Source organism: Psammomys obesus, unplaced genomic scaffold (assembly GCF_907164565.1).
Source record: "Psammomys obesus unplaced genomic scaffold, mPsaObe1.curated_primary_1811, whole genome shotgun sequence".
In the NCBI taxonomy this organism is placed as follows: Eukaryota; Metazoa; Chordata; class Mammalia; order Rodentia; family Muridae; genus Psammomys; species Psammomys obesus.
The window spans coordinates 22,019,718-22,039,956 of record NW_026596095.1 but is presented as its reverse complement, the minus strand read 5'-3'; the positions used below and the strand labels follow the sequence as shown (position 1 = coordinate 22,039,956).

General features: G+C 38.5%; 1 protein-coding gene across 1 annotated transcript in view; it reads right to left on the bottom strand.

Annotated features, from left to right (window-relative positions):
* The window catches only part of Tacr3 (tachykinin receptor 3), a 131,587-nt gene that overhangs the window by 63,939 nt on the left and 47,409 nt on the right, over positions 1 to 20,239 (bottom strand). Inside the window, exons 2-3 of the mRNA XM_055628174.1 lie at positions 19,589 to 19,777; positions 17,749 to 17,899 (exon numbers count right to left, since the gene is read on the bottom strand). Of these exons, the coding sequence (XP_055484149.1) occupies positions 17,749 to 17,899; positions 19,589 to 19,777 (340 nt within the window). The remainder of the gene's footprint in view (positions 1 to 17,748; positions 17,900 to 19,588; positions 19,778 to 20,239) is intronic.

Below are 20,239 nucleotides of genomic sequence, written 5' to 3'. Positions count from 1 at the left end.
GAGCGGAAGGATAAAGAGGCGCACAGCGGCTTCACCGTGCAGGAACTCCAGTGCTGCCGGCTGCTCCTAGCAAACAAACTACAGCTCGGGATCTGGGACTGTGGTTATTCTACATGTCCTGAGATTATCCTGGGTCCAGCGCAATAAGGTCTAGCAGTAAGTTCTATCACCGGCGTCCCCCCCCCCCCCCCCCGGCAGAGAAACGCCACCAGCTCAGGATCCTACTGAGAAGCCCCAAACCATGCTGGCACTCCCCTGAGAGCACCTCCATAAGCTTGCCCTAGCAGAGGAGAAGGTCAGAGGGGAAGGACAGAGAGGCAGCCTGCCAAGGAAACAGCACCCTCTCTCCAGCGGCCCCTAGCAGAGAAACCCAAGCTCTGGATCTGAGGACACTCAACCCTACCCGGTACTCTCTTGGGATCAGCAAACATAGATTCTACCGCTAGGCTGCTTCTGGCAGAGAGATCGGGGCCCAGGATCTGGGATTGAGTACACTCACCCTAACTCTTTTCCGCGCCACCCAGGGACCAGTCAACATAACCCCTCCTGGCAGAGGGAAAGGACAAAGAGGCAGCACACAGGAAAGGTGGACACCGAGTCCTGCAGCCACAGTGTCACAGAGCTGACTGATAGCCTACCCATGCACTTCTACAGCAGGACCAAAACAGAGAGTAGTGCGCAAGGGGAACCTCTGTGCATTCCAACTGGTTCTGCAAGAGAGTGAGTGAGCCTTCTAGGGAGAGATTGCCCCAGACCCAGGGCCTCTCCACAGAAGCAACCAGACGAGATCCCTGGCACCCACACTCCTAGTGTGGGCATCAGAGGGATTCTTGGGATAGCGACCCCAACAGTGAAGCCTCTGCCTTGCGGGTCCACCAGGGTAATCCAGGCAAATAATCCCTGGATCTTAGTCAGAACTGCGTAATAGTGGCTTGCAAGCCACGGCAATAGTCAGAGAATCCGCGCATGCACACTGTGCCCGCTAAAAGCGCACACGAATAGCGCCAGCGTCACATTCTTTACTTAGGCAAAACTGAAAACAAAGTGCACACTCCCAAAGCAGTGAACCTCTCTCATCTTCCTGAAAAAACAGTCCAGAAAACAGAAAGAGAGGATCATAGCCCAAACTACAATCTTGAGGAACAACCAGTGAGGATTATAAATAACCAGATGGCTAGAGGCAGACGTAAGAACACTCCCAACAAAAATCAGGACACAATGACCTCACCAGCATCCCCACAAAACAATGGACACTTCAATTCACTAGATATACAAGAAAACGACCTCAAAACTATGTTTCTCCAGCTACTAGAGGCCCATAGAGATGAAATGAACAAAGCCCTCAGAGAAATAACCAAAGAAATCGAGACTAACCAAGAAGAAACAAATCGTGCTCTCAGAGAAATGACCATGAAAATTGAGGCAAACAGAGAAGAAATGCACAAAGCTCTCAAAGAAATGTCCACACAAATGAAGGCAAATAAAGAAGAAATAAACAAAGCTCTCATAGAAATACAGGCAATTATACCCAAAGAAGTAGAGGCACAATTAGTGATACATAGAGAGGAAACGGACAAAAAAATAGAAGCTATCATTGAAAAGCAGGAGTCCACATTCAAACAGAAGAAGGAAATGGTGCAAGACATGAAAACAGAATTAGAATCAATAAAGAAAACACAAATAGAGAAAAACCAGGAGCTGGAGAACATAGAGAAAAGATCAGGAACTACAAAGGTAAGCATCACCAACAGAATACAAGAGATGGAAGAAAGAATCTCAGGAGCCGAAGATACACTTGCGGAAATTGACACGTCTCTCAAAGAAAAAATAAAATCAGAAAAGTTCCAAACACAAAACATCCAAGAAATCAAGGACACCATGAAAAGACAAAACCTAAGAATAATAGGAGTAGAAGAAAAAGAAGACATCAGGCTCAAAAGTCCGGAAAATATTTTCAAGAAAATTATAGAAGAAAACTTTCCCAACTTAAAGAAGGAGATGGCCATAAACATAGAAGAGGCCTACAGAACACCAAGTAGACTAGACCAGAAAAGAAATTCTTCACGTCACATCATAGTCAAAACACTGAACCTACAAAACAAAGAAAAAATTGAAAAAAAAAAAAATTGACAAGCAATGAAACTCAGTGACACCACCAACACCACATCTAAAGTAAGTAACAATTGTTGGTCACTAGTTTCTATCAACATCAACGGACTCAACTCCCCAATTAAAAGACACAGACTAACAGAATGGTTGCGGAAACAGGATCCATCATTCTGTTGCATCCAAGAAACACACCTATGCAACAAAGATAAACACTACCTCAGAGTAAAGGGCTGGAAAAATGTCTTTCAAGCAAATGGTCCCAGAAAACAAGCAGGAGTAGCCATCCTAATATCTAATAAAATAGACTTTCAACCCAAGTTAATCAAAAAAGATAAGGACGGCCACTATATTCTCATCAAAGGAAAAATCCACCAAGAGGACATCACAATTTTGAATATCTATGCCCCAAATACAAGAGCACCTACATTCGTAAATGAAACAATATTAAAGCTTAAATCACACATTGATCCTAAAACCCTAATAGTGGGAGACTTCAACACTCCACTCTCACCAAGGGACAGATCAACTAGACAGAAAACAAATAGGGAAATAAAAACACTTACAGAGACCCCAAATCAAATGGACCTAATAGACGTCTACAGATCTTTTCATCCAAACTCAAAAGAGTATACCTTCTTTTCAGCACCACATGGAACCTTCTCCAAAATAGACCATATAGTTGGTCATAAAGAAAGCCTCAACAGATACAAAAAGATTGAAATAATCCCTTGTATTCTATCTGATCACCATGGACTTAAGCTGGACCTCAACAACAACAGAAATAACAAACTGCCTACACGCACATGGAAACTGAACAACCTGTTACTCAACGACAACTGGGTTAAGGAAGAAATAAAGAAAGAAATTAAAGACTTCATAGAATTCAATGAAAATGAAGGCACAACATACCCAAATTTATGGGACACATTGAAAGCAGTGCTCAGGGGAAAACTCAGTGCTATGAGTTCCTGCAAGAAGAAATTCGTAACATCACATACAAACAACTTAATGGCCCAACTGAAAACCCTAGAAAAAAAAGAAGCAGATACACCCAAGAGGAGCAGAAGGCTGGAAATAATCAAACTCAGGGCTGAAATCAATCAATTAGAAACAAATAAAACTATTCAAAGAATCAATGAAACAAAAAGCTGGTTCTTTGAGAAAAGCAACAAGATAGACAAACCCTTAGCCAAACTAACTAAAAAGCAGAGAGAATCTATCCAAATCAACAAAATCAGAGATGAAAAGGGTGACATAACTACAGACATAGAAGAAATTCAAACAATCATTAGGTCATACTACAAAAGCCTATATGCCACAAAATTTGAAAACCTAAATGAAATGGACAATTTTCTTGATAGATTCCATCTTCCAACATTAAGTCAAGATCAGGTAGAAAGACTGAACAGCCCTATATCCCCCAAGGAAATTGAAGCAGTCATTCGCAGTCTCCCCTCCAAAAAAAGCCCTGGGCCAGATGGTTTCAACGCAGAATTCTACCAGACCTTCAAAGAAGTGCTCACACCAATTCTCCTCAAACTATTCCACAAAATAGAAACAGAAGGTACATTACCAAACTCATTCTATGAATCAACAGTCACCCTGATACCTAAACTACGCAAAGACCCAACAAAAAAAGAGAACTTCAGACCTATCTCTCTTATGAACATTGACGCAAAAATACTCAATAAAATACTTGCAAACCGAATCCAAGAACACATCAAAGATATCATCCACCACGACCAAGTAGGCTTCATCCCAGGCATGCAAGGGTGGTTCAACATACAGAAATCCATCAATGTAATCCACCACATAAACAAACTGAAGGAGAAAAACCACATGATCATCTCCTTAGATGCTGAAAAAGCATTTGACAAAGTCCAACACCTATTCATGTTTAAAGTCTTGGAGAGATCAGGAATACAAGGCACATATCTAAACATAGTAAAGGCAATATACAGCAAGCCTATAGCCAACATCAAACTCAATGGAGAGAAACTTAAATCAATCCCACTGAAATCAGGGACAAGACAAGGCTGCTCACTCTCTCCCTACCTCTTCAACATAGTACTTGAAGTCCTAGCCAGAGCAATAAGACAACTAAAGGAGATCAAGGGGATACAAATCAGAAAGGAAGAGGTCAAAGTGTCACTATTCGCAGATGATATGATAGTATATATGAGCGACCCCAAAAATTCAACCAGAGAACTCCTCCAGTTGATAAACACCTTCAGCAAAGTGGCAGGATACAAAATCAACTCAAAAAAAAATCAGAAGCCCTCCTGTATACCAAAGACAAAAGGGCCGAGAAAGAAATTAGGGAAACAACACCCTTCACTATAGCCACTAACCACATAAAGTACCTTGGGGTGACTCTAACCAAGCAAGTGAAAGACCTGTTTGAGAAAAACTTCAAGTCTCTGAAGAAAGAAATTGAAGAAGATCTCAGAAGATGGAAAGATCTCCCGTGCTCATGTATTGGTAGGATTAACATTGTGAAAATGGCCATCCTGCCAAAAGCAATTTACAGATTCAAAGCAATTCCCATCAAAATACCAACTCAATTCTTTACAGACCTTGAAAAAAAGATTCTCAGCTTCATATGGAGAAACAAAAAACCCAGAATCTCCAAAACAATCCTGTACAACAACAGATCATCTGGAGGTATCTCCATCCCCGATCTCAAGTTGTACTACAAAGCAATAGTAATAAAAACTGCATGGTATTGGCATAAAAACAGAAAGGAGGATCAATGGAACTGCATAGAAGATCCAGAAATAAACCCACACACCTATGAATACTCGATATTTGACAAAGAAGCCAAAACCATTCAATGGAAAATTCATCATCTTCAACAAATGGTGCTGGTCCAACTGGATGTCCACATGCAGAAAAATGAAAATAGATCTCTATTTATCACCCTGCACAAAACTAAAGTCCAAGTGGATCAAAGACCTCAACATAAAACCAGATACTCTAAATCTGTTAGAAGAAAAAGTGGGGAACAGCCTAGAACTCATTGGCACAGGAGACAACTTCCTGAACAGAACACCAACAGCACAGGCTCTAAGAGCAACAATCAATAAATGGGACCTCATGAAACTGAACAGCTTCTGTAAAGCAAAGGACACTGTCATAAAAACAAAACGCCTGCCTACAGATTGGGAAAGAATCTTCACTAACCCTTTATCTGACAGAGGACTAATATCGAGTATATACAAAGAACTAAAGAAGCTGAAAAGCAGCAAACCAAGTAATCCAATTAAAAAATGGGGAACAGACCTAAACAGAGAATTCTCGACAGAGGAATATCGAATGGCAGAGAAACACTTAAAGAAATGCTCATCCTCATTAGCCATCAGGGAAATGCAAATCAAAACGACCCTGAGATATCACCTTACACCCATCAGAATGGCCAAAATGAAAAACTCAAGGGACAACACATGCTGGAGAGGTTGTGGAGAAAGGGGAACCCTTCTCCACTGCTGGTGGGAATGTAAACTGGTACAACCACTCTGGAAATCTATCTGGCGCTTTCTAAGACAATTAGGAATAGTGCTTCCTCAAGACCCAGCTATACCACTGCTAGGTATATACCCAAAGTTTGCTCAAGTACACAAGAGGGATATTTGCTCAACCATGTTTATAGCAGCATTATTTGTAATAGCCAGAACCTGGAAACAACCCAGATGTCCATCAACGAAGGAATGGGTACAGAAATTGTGGTATTTTTACACAATGGAATACTACTCAGCAATCAAAAAGGAGGAAATCATGAAATTTGCAGGCAAATGGTGGGATCTAGAAAAGATCATCCTGAGTGAAATATCCCAGAAGGAGAAAGACAAACTTGGTATATACTCACTTATATGGACCTATAAGATATAATAAACATAATGAAATCTATACACCTAAAAAAGATAATCAAGAGAGCGGACATGGGGTAAGATTATCAATCCTCGTTTTGAAAGACAAATGGGATGCGCATTGAACATTGACAGGAGTCTACTGAGCGCATTGGAAAGACTCTAACTAGCAGTGTTTTCAAAGCAAAGACTCATGACCAAACCTTTGGCAGAGTACAGGGAATCATAAGAAAGAAGGGGAGAGTTAGTCTGATGAGGAAAGGATAGGAGCTCCACAAGGACCAAAGATATCTGGGCACAGGGTCTTTTCTGAGACTGACATGCAACCAAGGACCATGTATGAATGTAACCTAGAACCTCTGCTCAGATGTAGCCTGTGGTAGCTCAGTAACCAATTGGTTTCCCATAGTGAGGGGAACAAGGACTATTTCTAACAGGAACTCAATGACTGGCTCTTTGGCCTCCCCACCCCCCAAGGGAGGAGCAGTCCTGTTAGGCCACAGAGGAGAGCTATGCAGCCAGTCCTGAAGATACCTGATAAAACAGGATCAGATGAATGGGGAGGAGGTCCCCCCTATCAGTGGACTTGGCAAGGGGCATGGTGGAGATGAGGGAGGGAGGGAGTGACTGGGAGGGAATGAGGGATAGGGACATGGCTGGGGTTCAGAGTTAATAAAATGTAACTGATAAGAAAAAAATAAAATAAAATAAAAAGAATAAGCCTATGATAAACGCTAAAATGTATGGTTGTCTGCAAGAATAATTTTCTAATTAATGGCTCCCATTAGGTCGATTACACAGTGGCTTCTTCACACTGAGGCGAATGTTTCCCATCCTCCAGAGTTTCAGCAAAAAAGCTGAACTAATACCCTGACCTAAAACACTCAAATTAAGAAAAGGAAGGACATTAATTTCTATACGGATTCCCAGATATGTCTTCTTGGCCATCTCTGCTTCTTGTACAATCTAAGAAGAGACAGAGACCATTTATCTCCACTGTACCAATGGCATCCTTGCAGCTTACAGTAAACCTCAAAATAGAGACCAAAAGCCGTGACCCCACTTTCTTTCCTGTGGCAGAAGGAACCCAGGTAGCCCCCATTATGTCTGGTTTTCTTTTTCTAATCATATAGGGTAAAACCTTTTGTACCTTTTCTTTAAAGTATATGTAGCTCTGACTTTTGCATAACTGCTAAATACATCATTTTTTTAAGTTAAAAAGAGAAGTAACTCAGATTTTTTGGTTCTGTTGCTCTCCTTGTGGAGCTCCTGTCCTCTCCAGATCTTATTATTTTCGACTTCTTTCATAAGATTCCATGCACTGTGCCCAACAGTTGGCCATAAGTCTCAGCGTCTACTCTAATAGTCTGCAGAGGTCCTCTGTGGCAGGCTCCTAACTTGTTCCCTGTTTTCTCCCTCTTCCAATGTCTGTTCCATTTGTCTTCCTGGGTGAGGATTAATCATCTTACCCTGGGTCTTCCTTGTTTAGCTTCTTTAGGTAACAGATTTTAGTATGTATTTTAGATACTTCTTTTAGATACTTTAGGTTATTTCTATCCAAAATGACAATGGATTTGTTTTTGTTTCATAGGCAATAGCTACAATTTCCTAGATGGTAGGTATAAAATGAGCTTTACATGTAACATAAAGACACCGTTTACACACATAAGTATACATACCTTGGCCAAGCTGTATTATAAGCTCTTTAAAACTTTATCTATTGCCTTGAACTACATTAGACACTGCCCCAAAAGGAAATCAACCTTCCAAATGCTATATAAAAGGCCATGTCCAAGAAAAACCAACCAAACAAGAAGACAGAAGACTGATGTAAAAATTAAACTGACAATAAACCATAATCTATTTAGGTAAGATGATGTTGACCCTTCACATACATGGAAACCTAAAGCTTTTTTCTACAGAGGTATGACTTCATTTCTTCAAACCAGGAGATTAAGAATATTAAAAACTTGAAAAACAGGGTCCTGCCAGGTTTAACCTAACCCTGTTTGGACAACAGTTATTTAATCTTATTTAAAAAATAATAATAATAATAATTTATTTACTTTGTATCCCTGCAGTAGCCCTCTCCTTCCTTTTCTCCTGGTCCCACCATTTCTCCCTCTTTCTCCCTTACCCTCCTCCCCTAGTCCACTCATAGAGGAGGTCCTTCTCCCCTACTATCTGACCCTAGTCTATCAGGTCTCATCAGGACTGTCTGGATCCTTTTTCTCTGTTGCCTTGTAAGGCCACCCCACCCGGGGGAGGTGATCAAAGAGCAGGCAAATGAGTTCATGCCAGAGACTGCCCCTGATCCCCTTACTAGGGAACTCACATGGAGACTGAGCAGCCCATAGGCTACATTTGAGGTCAAGGTCCTCTCCATGTATGATCCCTGGTTGATTCATCAAGCTCTGCAGTAACCCCTGGGCCCAGATTTTTTGGCTTTATTGGTCTCCTATCCCCTCCAGGTCTTTCTATCTCCCCTTCTTCCATAAGATTCCTTGCACTCTGCCCAAAGTTTGGCTATGATTCTTAACATCTGCTTTGATACTCTTCTGGGTAGAGTCTCTCAGAGTCCCTTTGTGATAGGCTCCTGTTCTGTTCCCTGTCTTCTCCTACTTCCAATGTCTATCCTGTTTGCCCTTCTGAATGAGGATTAAGCTTCTTCCCTAGGGTCCTCCTTGTTTACCTTCTTTACGACAACAGTTATTTAATCTCATTAACCATGAATTCTTCTCTTACAGAAAAAAGTGTGACTTGATTTCATTATTCCAGAGGAAAGAAATAGTCATAAATGGCAAGAAACAAGAAGTCTCAAAACATCCACTCCTTTGTACCACTACCTATTCTTACTCTAAAATAAGTAAAATAATAAGGAAATTGATGCAATAAATTATTCTTTTTGTCTAAGTCTAGTTCACACTTTTTTTTACATAGCTTTAATCTAAATATGTAGGATCTTTTATGTTTTAATAAAAACTTAATATGCAATACATTTATAGCATAAGAGTTAGCAATGGTACATTTACTCTGTTTTAATCTGCACAAATTACAAATGTCAGTTTACTCATAACTCATTTATTTAATATTTTAAATGTGACTTAAAATATTTTACTACGTATATTATGTCTATAAAACAAAATGATACATAACCTTCCCCAGCTATGATGGTAGGCTGTTCTGGATTATTCAGACACCTATGTTGATTTAGCACCAGGAGAATTCAGTCCCTTAACCAGAAAGACACAACATCCTTGTCATCCAGAAGTATAGTATCTCTATCATATAGTGTCCTTGATGTCCAAGGGTAGGGCATCCTTATCACAGAGCATCCCATCATCCAGAAGTATGGCATCCATATCTCACAGCATGCCCATCATCCAGAGGCAGGGCATTCATATCTCACAGCATCCCAGAGGCAGGGTATCCCTATCATATACTATCCTTATCACCCAGTAGAGTGTCCCTACCACACAGTATGCCTGTCATTCAGAGGCAGGATATCTCTATCAGACAGCATTCTTGTCATCCAGAAGTATGGTATCCCTGTCACATAGCATCCTCATCATCTAGAGGTAAGGTATGCCTAGTACATACTACGCCCATCACAGAACTATGGTACATACATGTATGGTACATAGATGTCCCAAAGCATCCCCACCACCGGCAGATAGGGCATACCTACCACACAGCATCCCTACCAGCCATAAGAATGAGAGCCATCCATGGCCTGTTCAAGAAGGAGGAATAAAATGACTCAGGCCAAATGAGACAAGCACTTTTAAGGGCAGACGCTCTGCTTTAGCAAGTCATTAAAATATGCTTTCCTCCACAGCATTTCAAGCTCTGTGATTTCAAACTGAGCCTGATTAGGAATAGGCCAACCTCTGTGTAAATATATATGATCTCCACGAATAAATTCTCATGCTTTCTTTGTCAAGGAGAGTATTGCTTTGGAAATAACGACTCTGTTCTTGCTGGTTGCAGGTAATAAATCATTCTCTACATTTTTTATGTCTTAGCTATGCTTATTTTAAATTTTATTTATTTTCTTTTTTATTGTAAGCAAAATATTTTTATCAAGAATTGGAGTTGTACCACTGAAAATGATTCCGTATCTCATAACTGCTTTCCACTTTTGCTATAAAGCTTTGCCTAAGAAGAAAGCCTGACAAGACTATAAGAGAAAACTGGAAAACACTTACTGACCCTAATATGCTGCCTCCTCTTTCTTGGTACTGCTATCAAGCACCAACTACAGAACAAACAAACAAAATCCCAAGCTTTGGTTTTTACGGGAAACCCTCCAATTTTCTTTATATGTCCTATCTTCTTAAATTATGAAATGATTCTTAAATTTCCTTCTTTTACATTCTCTGCTTAAAAGCATTCTAAGCTTTACAGCATGAGCACACAATGTGGGCAATATGAGGCTGACATTGCTAGTGATAGCTGTTACAGTTTCCCATAGATCCTAATAGATTAAACATTCCCAATCTCCCACTCAGTTCCCCCTCCATCTACTTTAGATGTCTGTTGTAGTTCCTGTTCTGAGTGAGAGTCAAGCATTTTTCCATGCTTGTTTCTTGGAAATAACCTCTGTGTTCTTGCTAGTTTCAGGTAATAAATCATTCCCTACTTTTTTTTATGTCTTAGGTATGCATATTTTAATTTTAATTCACCAACATGAGAACACATTGTGTTCAGTTACTGCGTATCCTGAAGTATTTATAATTATGCCAATTGTTATATATTTCATGCATTCAGATTTATTTTTTGATAGAAATCCATGATGCTCAGACTTGAATCTGTCTTTCCTGCCCCTGTAATTGCTTAATATGAAATGCTGAGGATAATCTCAAGAAATCTTTTCAAGTCATTGTTGCACAGTCAAGACCTACACTCAGCATATCTTTTTAATTATTTTTAAATGAAGAATGAAAACACTTTTACTTCTCAAGCATTACTGGGAAACCTGAAAGAAACACAGAAACTTTTCTAGGCTTTCCAATAGGAATCTTTTCCTCTGTTAGCCGTGGAGGCAGGGGGCCTAGTCAATTAGATCTCTTAGACACATGGTGCTGGCAACCAAGGCACAGCGTTACTGCGAAGCGTTCTTTGACCTCAGCTTGCAGCACAAGGTACAGCAGAGGAAGCTGGCCAGGGTGTTCAGACAGCTATTCATTGTTAAGCTTCATTGTCTCAATTAAAAACACAGAGTGGTACCGTTATTCAGCCCTGTCAGAAACTTTAGATGTTTATGGCTTTGTTTTTGTTTCTTTTCCAGTAAAAAAAAAAAAAAAAAAAAAAAAAAAAAAAAAAAAAAAAAAAAAAAAGAAGAAATTTTAAAAGAACCAGCTGCATGTTTGATCTTTCCCTACTGGATTAAATTATTTGCATAATTTCACAAAGATATGAAGCAAATATATCCCAGCAGTGTTCATCGGTCCAAACAAAAACAGTTCATAAAATAGCTGAATGAAAAATATTTGATAAAAAATTAATTTCGATTTAAGCTTCTTATGATATTTGTCTTTTCTTATTGTTGGAGACATTTTGATACGTGGCAGAGCCTTCAAAAGTTGTACTTCTTAGCTTCATTTTCCTAGAAAATTTACTCTTAAATTAGTTCTGTATACTTATATGATTATATGTAACTACACATATGATTATACATACTTAAAGAGTAAGACATACAGGTGTTCAGCAGCACATCTTCCTACTATGATCTAAACTAACAGGATATTAATACAATTTTTCAGAGTCCCAAGAACAATGCCAAAGGAGAACCCATTCAGAAAAGCGTGTCTACTGTAAAAAAATAAGAAAAACGACAATACAGATATTTTTTAATAAACTTTTGGGCAAAAATGCAAGCAAATGGGGAATGTGGTATGAAGGTATACAAATGTGAAACATCTATCAAAAGCCATTTTCCTTAAGACGTTATAAAGATACCATTTCATTTTCTTTTTTTTTTTTTTTTTGGTATTGGGCACTGCGTTTTATTTTTTTTATTTTTATTAATTACCGTTTATTCACTTTGTATCCCATCTGTAGCTCCCTCCTTCCTCCCCTCCCAATACCACCTTTCCTCCTGCTTCTCCACCCATGCCCCTCTCCAAGTCCACTGATATGGGAGGTCCTCCTCCCCTTCCTTCTGATCCCAGTCTAACAGGTCTCATCAGGAGTGGCTGCATTGTCTTCCTCTGTGGCCTGGTTAGGCTGTACCCTCCACCCCCTGAGAGGGAGGTGATCAAAGAGTAACCCATGGCAGTTCAGTGTTCAAGTGGGTTCCTTAGTAATGGGAACAGGGACTGTCTCTGATATGAACTGATTGACCATTTTAGTTTTTAAATTGAATATCACAGTAATGTTCTGAATAGTCCACATGCCTCTAAGAACTGAGAGTAAAAACAGAAAAACAATGTAGCCAAACCTTAGCAATTTTGTTATATGTCTGATATTTGTATTTTGTATCTGGCTGAGTCTATTTTTATTGTATGGGTTTTCCATATATGTTTGTGTGTGTGTATATATATATGTATAAATATACATATATATGAAGCTACATATTCGAATTCCATAGATATATAATGTACAAATTTTTAAACCAGAATATTTACTATAATTAGAGATATATTTAGTTATGAGGCATACACATTTCTTTGAAATTGTAAAGTATACAGAAGGTTTATTAATGTGTTGTGTTGCTCAGCTCTCCTTTTCTTCCATTAAAGTCCACTTTTTCATATGTGATTCAAATGTTGGAGCAATAATACAGATTGCATTTTAGTTCTCCTTTGTTTCTTTTGCCTTTTATTACTTATTTTTAATTTTTGAGATTATAACATAGTTACACAACTTCCTCCCCCCCCCTTACTTACTCTAAACTCTCCTGTATACCCCTCTTTGCTCTGTTTTAAATTTATGGCCTTTTTCTCCATTAATTGTTACTATATGTATATAAGCATCCATGTACGTTCCTAAATACATAAGTACAACTTGTCAAGTCTTATGATGTTACTTGTATGTATCTTTTCAGGGCTGGCTATTTGGTATAAGATAATCAGTTAGACTATTTCTCTTTCTTTCAGTGCCTGAGGCCTCTTTGGCTTTCCTCTATCCACCTTAGTGTGTCTATTGTCATTGTTCTTGCTCTGTGCATGTTTAGGCAGCCATGTTTGTGAGACTTTATAGGTGTTGCTTCTGATATTACTATGCTTCTTAGTTATTACTAAATTCCGTAGGCCCATAAAGCATAGGCACCAGGTTTCAGGCTCAACACTACAGTGTTAACGATGTGTCATTTCAGAGGGGGGCTGTTCATTTATTTCCCAAGACTAATGTCTTTTACCTGGGGCTGATAACAGTCAGTGCTATGACTCTCGGGGTTCATATACATGTAAAATCTGATAGGGGTAGTTAATCCCAACTTATCTAAAAGTTTCATGTCATTCAAAGCATTAAACATACTAGGTCCCACAAACTTAGAAAAATAATGTATAAGCTATTCTTCAAAGGATTCAATATAGCACAACTCTACAGATTATGGAAAAGAATGCCTCAGTCTTTCTTTTGAACTCTTGCTGTCTTTGGATTCATTGTAGACAAGGCTGGCATTGTCTTCAGATATTAGTTTTCTGAGTATTGAGTTTAGAGGTGCCATCATGCCTGGCTAACTAGCATTATTTAAGTATATTTAAGGTGTGTTTATTTATTAATACTACTACTATTATTGTTGTTAGGTTTTTTTGTTTTTGTTTTTGTTTTTGTTTTTGTTTTTTTTTTTTTTTTTTTTTTTTTGGAAAAAGGATATCTTTGTGTAGATTCAGCTGTCCGTTAACTGGAACTCACTTTGTAGACTAGACTGGCCTCAAACTCACAGAGATCCTCTTGCCTCTGCCTCCCAAGTGCTGAGGCTTAAGGTATATGCCACTACTGCCTAGCTGATGTGTTTATTCTTATATATGCGTTTTTAGAAGTCAGTAAAGACTTGTCAATCTTTTATTTTTGTAAAATTAATTTATTTTTTAATTCACTTTACATCCTGGTTGTAACCCCATCCCTCCTCCCCCTCCCCTCCCAGTCCCACCCTCTCTCTGTCTTCCTTCCTCCCTCCTCCCACCTCACTTATTCCTCAGAAAAGGGAAGCTCCCTTTTTCATCCACCCCAGATCATCAAGTTTTATCTGGAGGAAGCATATCCTTTTCTTCTGTACCTTGGCCAGTCAGGGTAAAGTGATCAAAAGGCTGGCAAGTGAGTCCATGTCCTATGCAGTATCCACTCCCCTTACTAGAGGACCCCCACATTAGGCCTAAGCTGCTCATCTTCTACATCTTTGTAGCAGGTTCTAGGTCCAGTTCATTCATGGTCCTTGATTGGTGCTTCAGTCTCAGCAAGCCCCTCTGGACCCTGGTTAGTTGACTCTGTTGGTCTTCTTGTGGAGCTCCTGTCACCTGCTGGTCCTTTTCTCTTTCCTCCCACTTTTCTATAAGACTCCCTACGCATCGTCCAATGTTTGGCTGTGAGTCTCAGCATCTGTTTTGGGGAGCTGCTGGGTAGAGTCTGTCAGAGGACAACTCTGACAAGCTCCTGTCTGCAAGCTTAGCAGAGTGTCATTTATAGTGTCAAGGTGTTGGCTCTCTCTCATAGGGTGGGTCTTTGATTGGGCCAGCATTGGCTGGGCATTCCTTCAGTCTCTGTTTTGTCTGCTCTGCCTTTATCTCTGCACATCCTGTAGGCAGGGTAAATTTGGGGTCAAAGTTTTTGTGCATGGGTTGGTGTTCCTCTCCCTCTACCAGGAGACTCGTCTAGTTAGTGGGCGTCCTCTTCAGTCTCTATGGCCTCTGCTAATGTAGTCTTTGCTTCAATCCCTCTCATTTCCCCCCAGAAGCTTACCCTGACTTATGTCTCCAGCTTGTTACAGAGATACCCCAACCCTTACTTTCTTTTTTCTATACAGGTCTTCTGTCCTTTCACCCCTGCTCTCCTCAGGTCTGATCTTCACCCTCTTATCTCTCTGCACCCCCTCTCCCAGCTCGTTCCTTTTCTTCAACCACTACCTCTGTCTATTCTGTCTCTTTTTCCAAGTGAGATTTATGCATCCTCCCTTGGATCCTCCTTGTTATTTATCTTCTGTTGGACCTGTCCCTTGTAGTATGCTTATCCTGTTTTATATGGCTAAAATCCACTTATAAGTGAGTACATACCATGTGTGTTTTTCTCAATCTTTTATTTTTAAGCGACTAGGTCAAAGTGGCTTATGGAGTTGTTTTCCTAAATAGTCATGATTAATTTGCACCACTATATTCAGTAGTTTTGTATATGTTTCAAGTATAACTAATATTATCAATGATGTATTTATTCTCTGGGAAATAGACCATAACTAAAATGAATATCCAAAGCTAGATTTGCAGATGTGATGACATAAAAAATATGAAACCATCGTGATAAATAGAGACACTATATGGTATTTAAAGCTATATCAGGATATTTTCATATATATTACATATATATAAAAGAAATATATATGAATATATATAAAAGAAATATATATGTGAAGTGGAGATAACTATTTGCTATATATTTTAAAAATTGGATAATATATTATCACATGATTTTTGTATTCTATGTAATATATACTATATATATACAATTATTAGGCATACAATATACAAATATTATGTAGGTATATAATTGTATATATGTATATACTTGTATAAATCATAAAAAATATATGCATGTTATATATTATATTATTATACATATATATTACATATATACAACATATACAATTGTTGTGTGTCAGATTAAATAAATTCAGTAGCCATTTTTTAAAACAAGAAGAAATTAAGATATATCGATTCTTTAAAATTAAGGTAAAATGAGAATTTCTGTGCAGACACTGTTAGAATCATGAATAAACTGTTAAAAAAAATCCAAGGTCAAAGTGACTGGTTATGGAATATTCATGGCCGGGATATCATTCCACATTATTTCAGTCAGTAAAAAATCTGAGAGAAATATAAATGGATCAGTATTTTTAAGTGTCATCTTTTCTGAAATGTTTTAGAAAAGTCATGTTCCTATTTGGGTTGGTATTTCTACTCTGAAAGCAAAGACAGTGAAATCAATGTCATACTTATGTCTTGTCACCAATAATGGGAAAACAGGAAAAAGAAACAAACTTCCTCTTTGTTTTGTTCTCAATGAGACTTTATGTTAAAAAAATAAAAGTAAAAAATTAGTGTGAAATTAAAATCTGTAATAATAGACTTGGATTTCTTGAACGTTTTCCTCTAACCTTTCATATAGAGCCCGTGACACATAGTGGTATCTCTAACAACAGCGACAACAATATTAATAGAAATAATAATAGAAAAATTAAAAAAAAATAAAGATACATGTAAAATGAGCATACTGTTGAAGCGTCTTAGGGGTTTCCCCCTCTGGTATTAATTGTTTTTACACATCGTTTTTAAGATGAGTTTTTGAAAACCATAAAATGAAATTATATGTATATTTCATATCTGTATATAGTTAGAAATAGATCTTGCTTATTTTCTGTTTTTAAATATAAAACATTGCTATGTCTATTAACTAGATATAAGTACTGTTTAGCATTATTTATTATAATTAGGGAAAGGATATGGTATCAAAATGGAGCCACTTGCTACATGATATTTTAAAAACTGGGATTGATCTAGTGACATAGCAGTAGGTAAGATGTTTTAAGATTATAACAAAAGTTTAAAGGGACTCTCATGTGGTAGGTAGTAATTCAATGAATATATTAATCAGTCCTAAATGGAATAAATAAAAATGCCTAATACATTCATTAAACGATACAAAAACAGTCTGTTTTCTAGTATATTTTAAGGATTTATTTTAGTATTTAAGGTGAATGATCAAAGATGATTTTTTTTTCATTTCATTTAGTGAATTGTAGAATATTACTACTTAAATTCTCAACCCTTACATATGCTTGCTGATGAATGGAAAGAACAAAAGAGAAAGAAGAAAAAGAGAAGGGAAGGGAAAGGAGAAGAAGAGGGGAGGGACAGAAGGAGGGAAGGAGTAAAAAGGTGGAGTAGAGAAAGAGGGAGAAAAATGTGTGTGTGTGTGGGGGGGGGAATTCCAGTATTCTGACTTTCAGGAAGCCATGTTAGCTGTGATAGAAGCAACTTTGAGCAGATTTCAGACTATAGCAGAGGTGCTCTAATCCAGCACCATAGAAAGTATCCACATATGCAGAAATAAAATCAGCAAGATTCCAATTAAGCAAAATGTTGACAATTTCAGGTAAAGTAACTGAGAATGAGCTACAACCGGGGACTGATGACACAAACCTTCCAGGGCCGGAGGTTTGCAGAATGCCAGCAGCAACAAAAAGATTACATAAAAGAAAAGTCCTGCCTGGCAAACAAAGACCAAATTTAGAAATATTGAAGTGGCCAGTCCTGAAGAGACCTGATAAGCTAGGATCAGATGAAGGGGAGGAGGACCTCTCCCATCAGTGGACTTAGAGAAGGGCAGGGAGGAGATAAGGGAGGGAGGGTGGGATTGGGAGGGAATGAGAGAGGAGGCTACAACTGAGATACAAAGTAAATATACTATAATTAATATAAAAATAATAAACATTTAATTAAAAAAAAAGAAATGTTGGAGTGGGATGTGAAAACGCATCATCTGAAATAACATCAGTCGGTTCTTTCTTCCCTTGTGGAAGTGGCCCAGCCTGGACCAAAGTCCGTTGTATGGACCATACCTTTCTCTTAGCCTTCAGCTGCTCATGGTACTTGTCACAGGTGTCTCCTGGGATCTCTCCTCCCCAGAGCGTAATTCCAACTATAGTGTAGGTGACACCCATGATGAGCAATGGGAAACAGTACACCAGGATGATGACGATAATGTGGTACCTGCAGAGAAATACACACCCATGCTGAGAATCCTTTGGAAGGAAATATATGGGACTTGGAATTGATCAGGCTTTAAATCATGATACAAATGCCAACACTTATTATTATTATTATTATTATTATTATTATTATTATTATTATTATTAACCTTATGTCTAGTTCCTGATTTCATAAACCTATCAAATAGCTTAGGAACACTTTAACCCAGAGTCAGGCATCAAATATTTTAATTGTTCATTTCCAAAATGTGCTTTATGAATGAAAATTCATAAATACATTCTTCTCTTAATTTATACATATTCCTTTCATGTAGAACCAAGCCTGAATATCCCCATCCCTTTGTCCTCTGTTTAGTAACTGTTGAACTAAACTATTGAACAGAATCCTCAAAGGTCAGGATACAGGATAGATAAAATAAGCCAGCCATGATGTGTATTTTATTGCACAACAGATTTCAAAAAATCAGATAAAAACATTTGCATTCGTGTCTCCACAGTCATAGGACTGAAGGCCTTATCACCTTGGTAAATTACATACAAGGATATCAGCACCAGGCATGATAAACACACAGTTCCACAAGATGCCAAATTTGGTTCTGATTCCACAGTTTCCGTCAAAATGATAAGGATGCCCTTAGGGAGAAATGGGAGCATAACATACAATATTCTGACTGATACACAATCTCACACATTTTATGTGGTTTCTATTATCTTTTGAAAGCTTTAAATTAATTAATGGGTCAAGAATAAACTATCTTTTATTCTCTAAAGAAAAAGGTCTGGACTCTTGCAAGAGTAGAGTTAAATAAAATAACTGCTTCAAAGGCCTGCCACGGTTGTGTTTGACTCCAGCCATGTCTCAAAAAGAATTGATAGCTATTGGCAACATTTGTTATTTTTAAATGTCATTTAAAAATAGGAAAAACAATTTTATTGAAATTTACAGGAAGAAAATATTAATTAAACAATTATGTTGGTTTTCTCCGTTACTTTTCTTACGTCTAAAATATGAAATTTTGGCTAGTCCTGGTGAGACCTGACAAGCTAGGGTCAGATGGAAGGGGAGGAGGACCTAACCTATCAGTAGACTTAGAGAGGGGCATGGAGAAGATGAGGGAGGGAGAGTGGGATTGGGAGGGAATGACGGAGGGGGCTACAGCTGGGATACAAGGTGAGCAAACTGTAATTAACATAAAAATATGAAATTTCAATTCTATCAAATGGCATATGTATTTCCTTTTTTATTTAGCATCCAGGTTTATTCAGGCTGAAATGAACAAATACATACAAATGAAACCAAAACAAAATTAATACACCTGCCAGGACTTCCCTGCACTCCAGCCAGACCTCCTAAAGGAGCAATCAACACATTGTGCTCCAGTACCCATCGAGCTCCTTAGTCAATAACACCCCGCTGTCCCTGGCACTTTGCTTCCAGCTCTTGTTCCTCCCTTTAGGAAATGCTGGTGCTTCCCCAACAGAAATCATCACATCTGCACGTGAAAACCTTGGCACCTTTACAAACCAAAACATCATAGTGTGTTTTTACATTTCTTTCCTCAAGTAATCTATGTCCCCCCTGGGGGGGATGACTGTGTCTTAACTGCATAATTCATTTTTTTCTCCCAATCTCCATTTCTCTAAGTGGTTGACAGACCAAGCTGAATATCATCAAGGAGAATTAACTTACGTGAAATGTTGCTTGGAACCTTCTGGCCACTGCACATAGCACAGCGTACGGCCTGGCATGACTTTTATTTTGGAGTAAAGACACTGAGGGAAGGCAAGTAGAAATGCCAAGATCCAAATACTCCCAATGACAATCTTGGTGGCTGTGGCAGACAGTCTGGGTTTCAAAGGATCGATAATGGCCATATACCTATGTGAAATAAACAAGACCATCTTGTAATTTCCCTCGTTATTGGAATTTAAAATGAAACATCAAAGTGCTTTAATAGATGTGTCTCAGCACTCAGGTTGATGAGCATTTTCCACGGTGGATAGATATTAATGGCATTGTCCCAGGTATCGGCAGGTCTGGGGTCAAATCCTATTCTGAGACTTGCTTAACCATCTAAAATGCAGCTTCATTATTTTAAAAATAGAAGTAAGAACATCCACGCCTTCGGGGGTGCACCGAGAATCAATGGTAACAATGTAAGTGGAAGTATTGATTACTTGGTGCTGTGCCTAGCACACTATCTGAATTCATAAATGTCTGCTAGGCGGGGCTGAAAAGGTATCTACTGAATGCCTAGCAGTACAGGCTTGCTACTTCAACATCTTTCTCTCTCTCTTCCTTCCTTCCTTCCTTCCTTCCTTCCTTCCTTCCTTCCTTCCT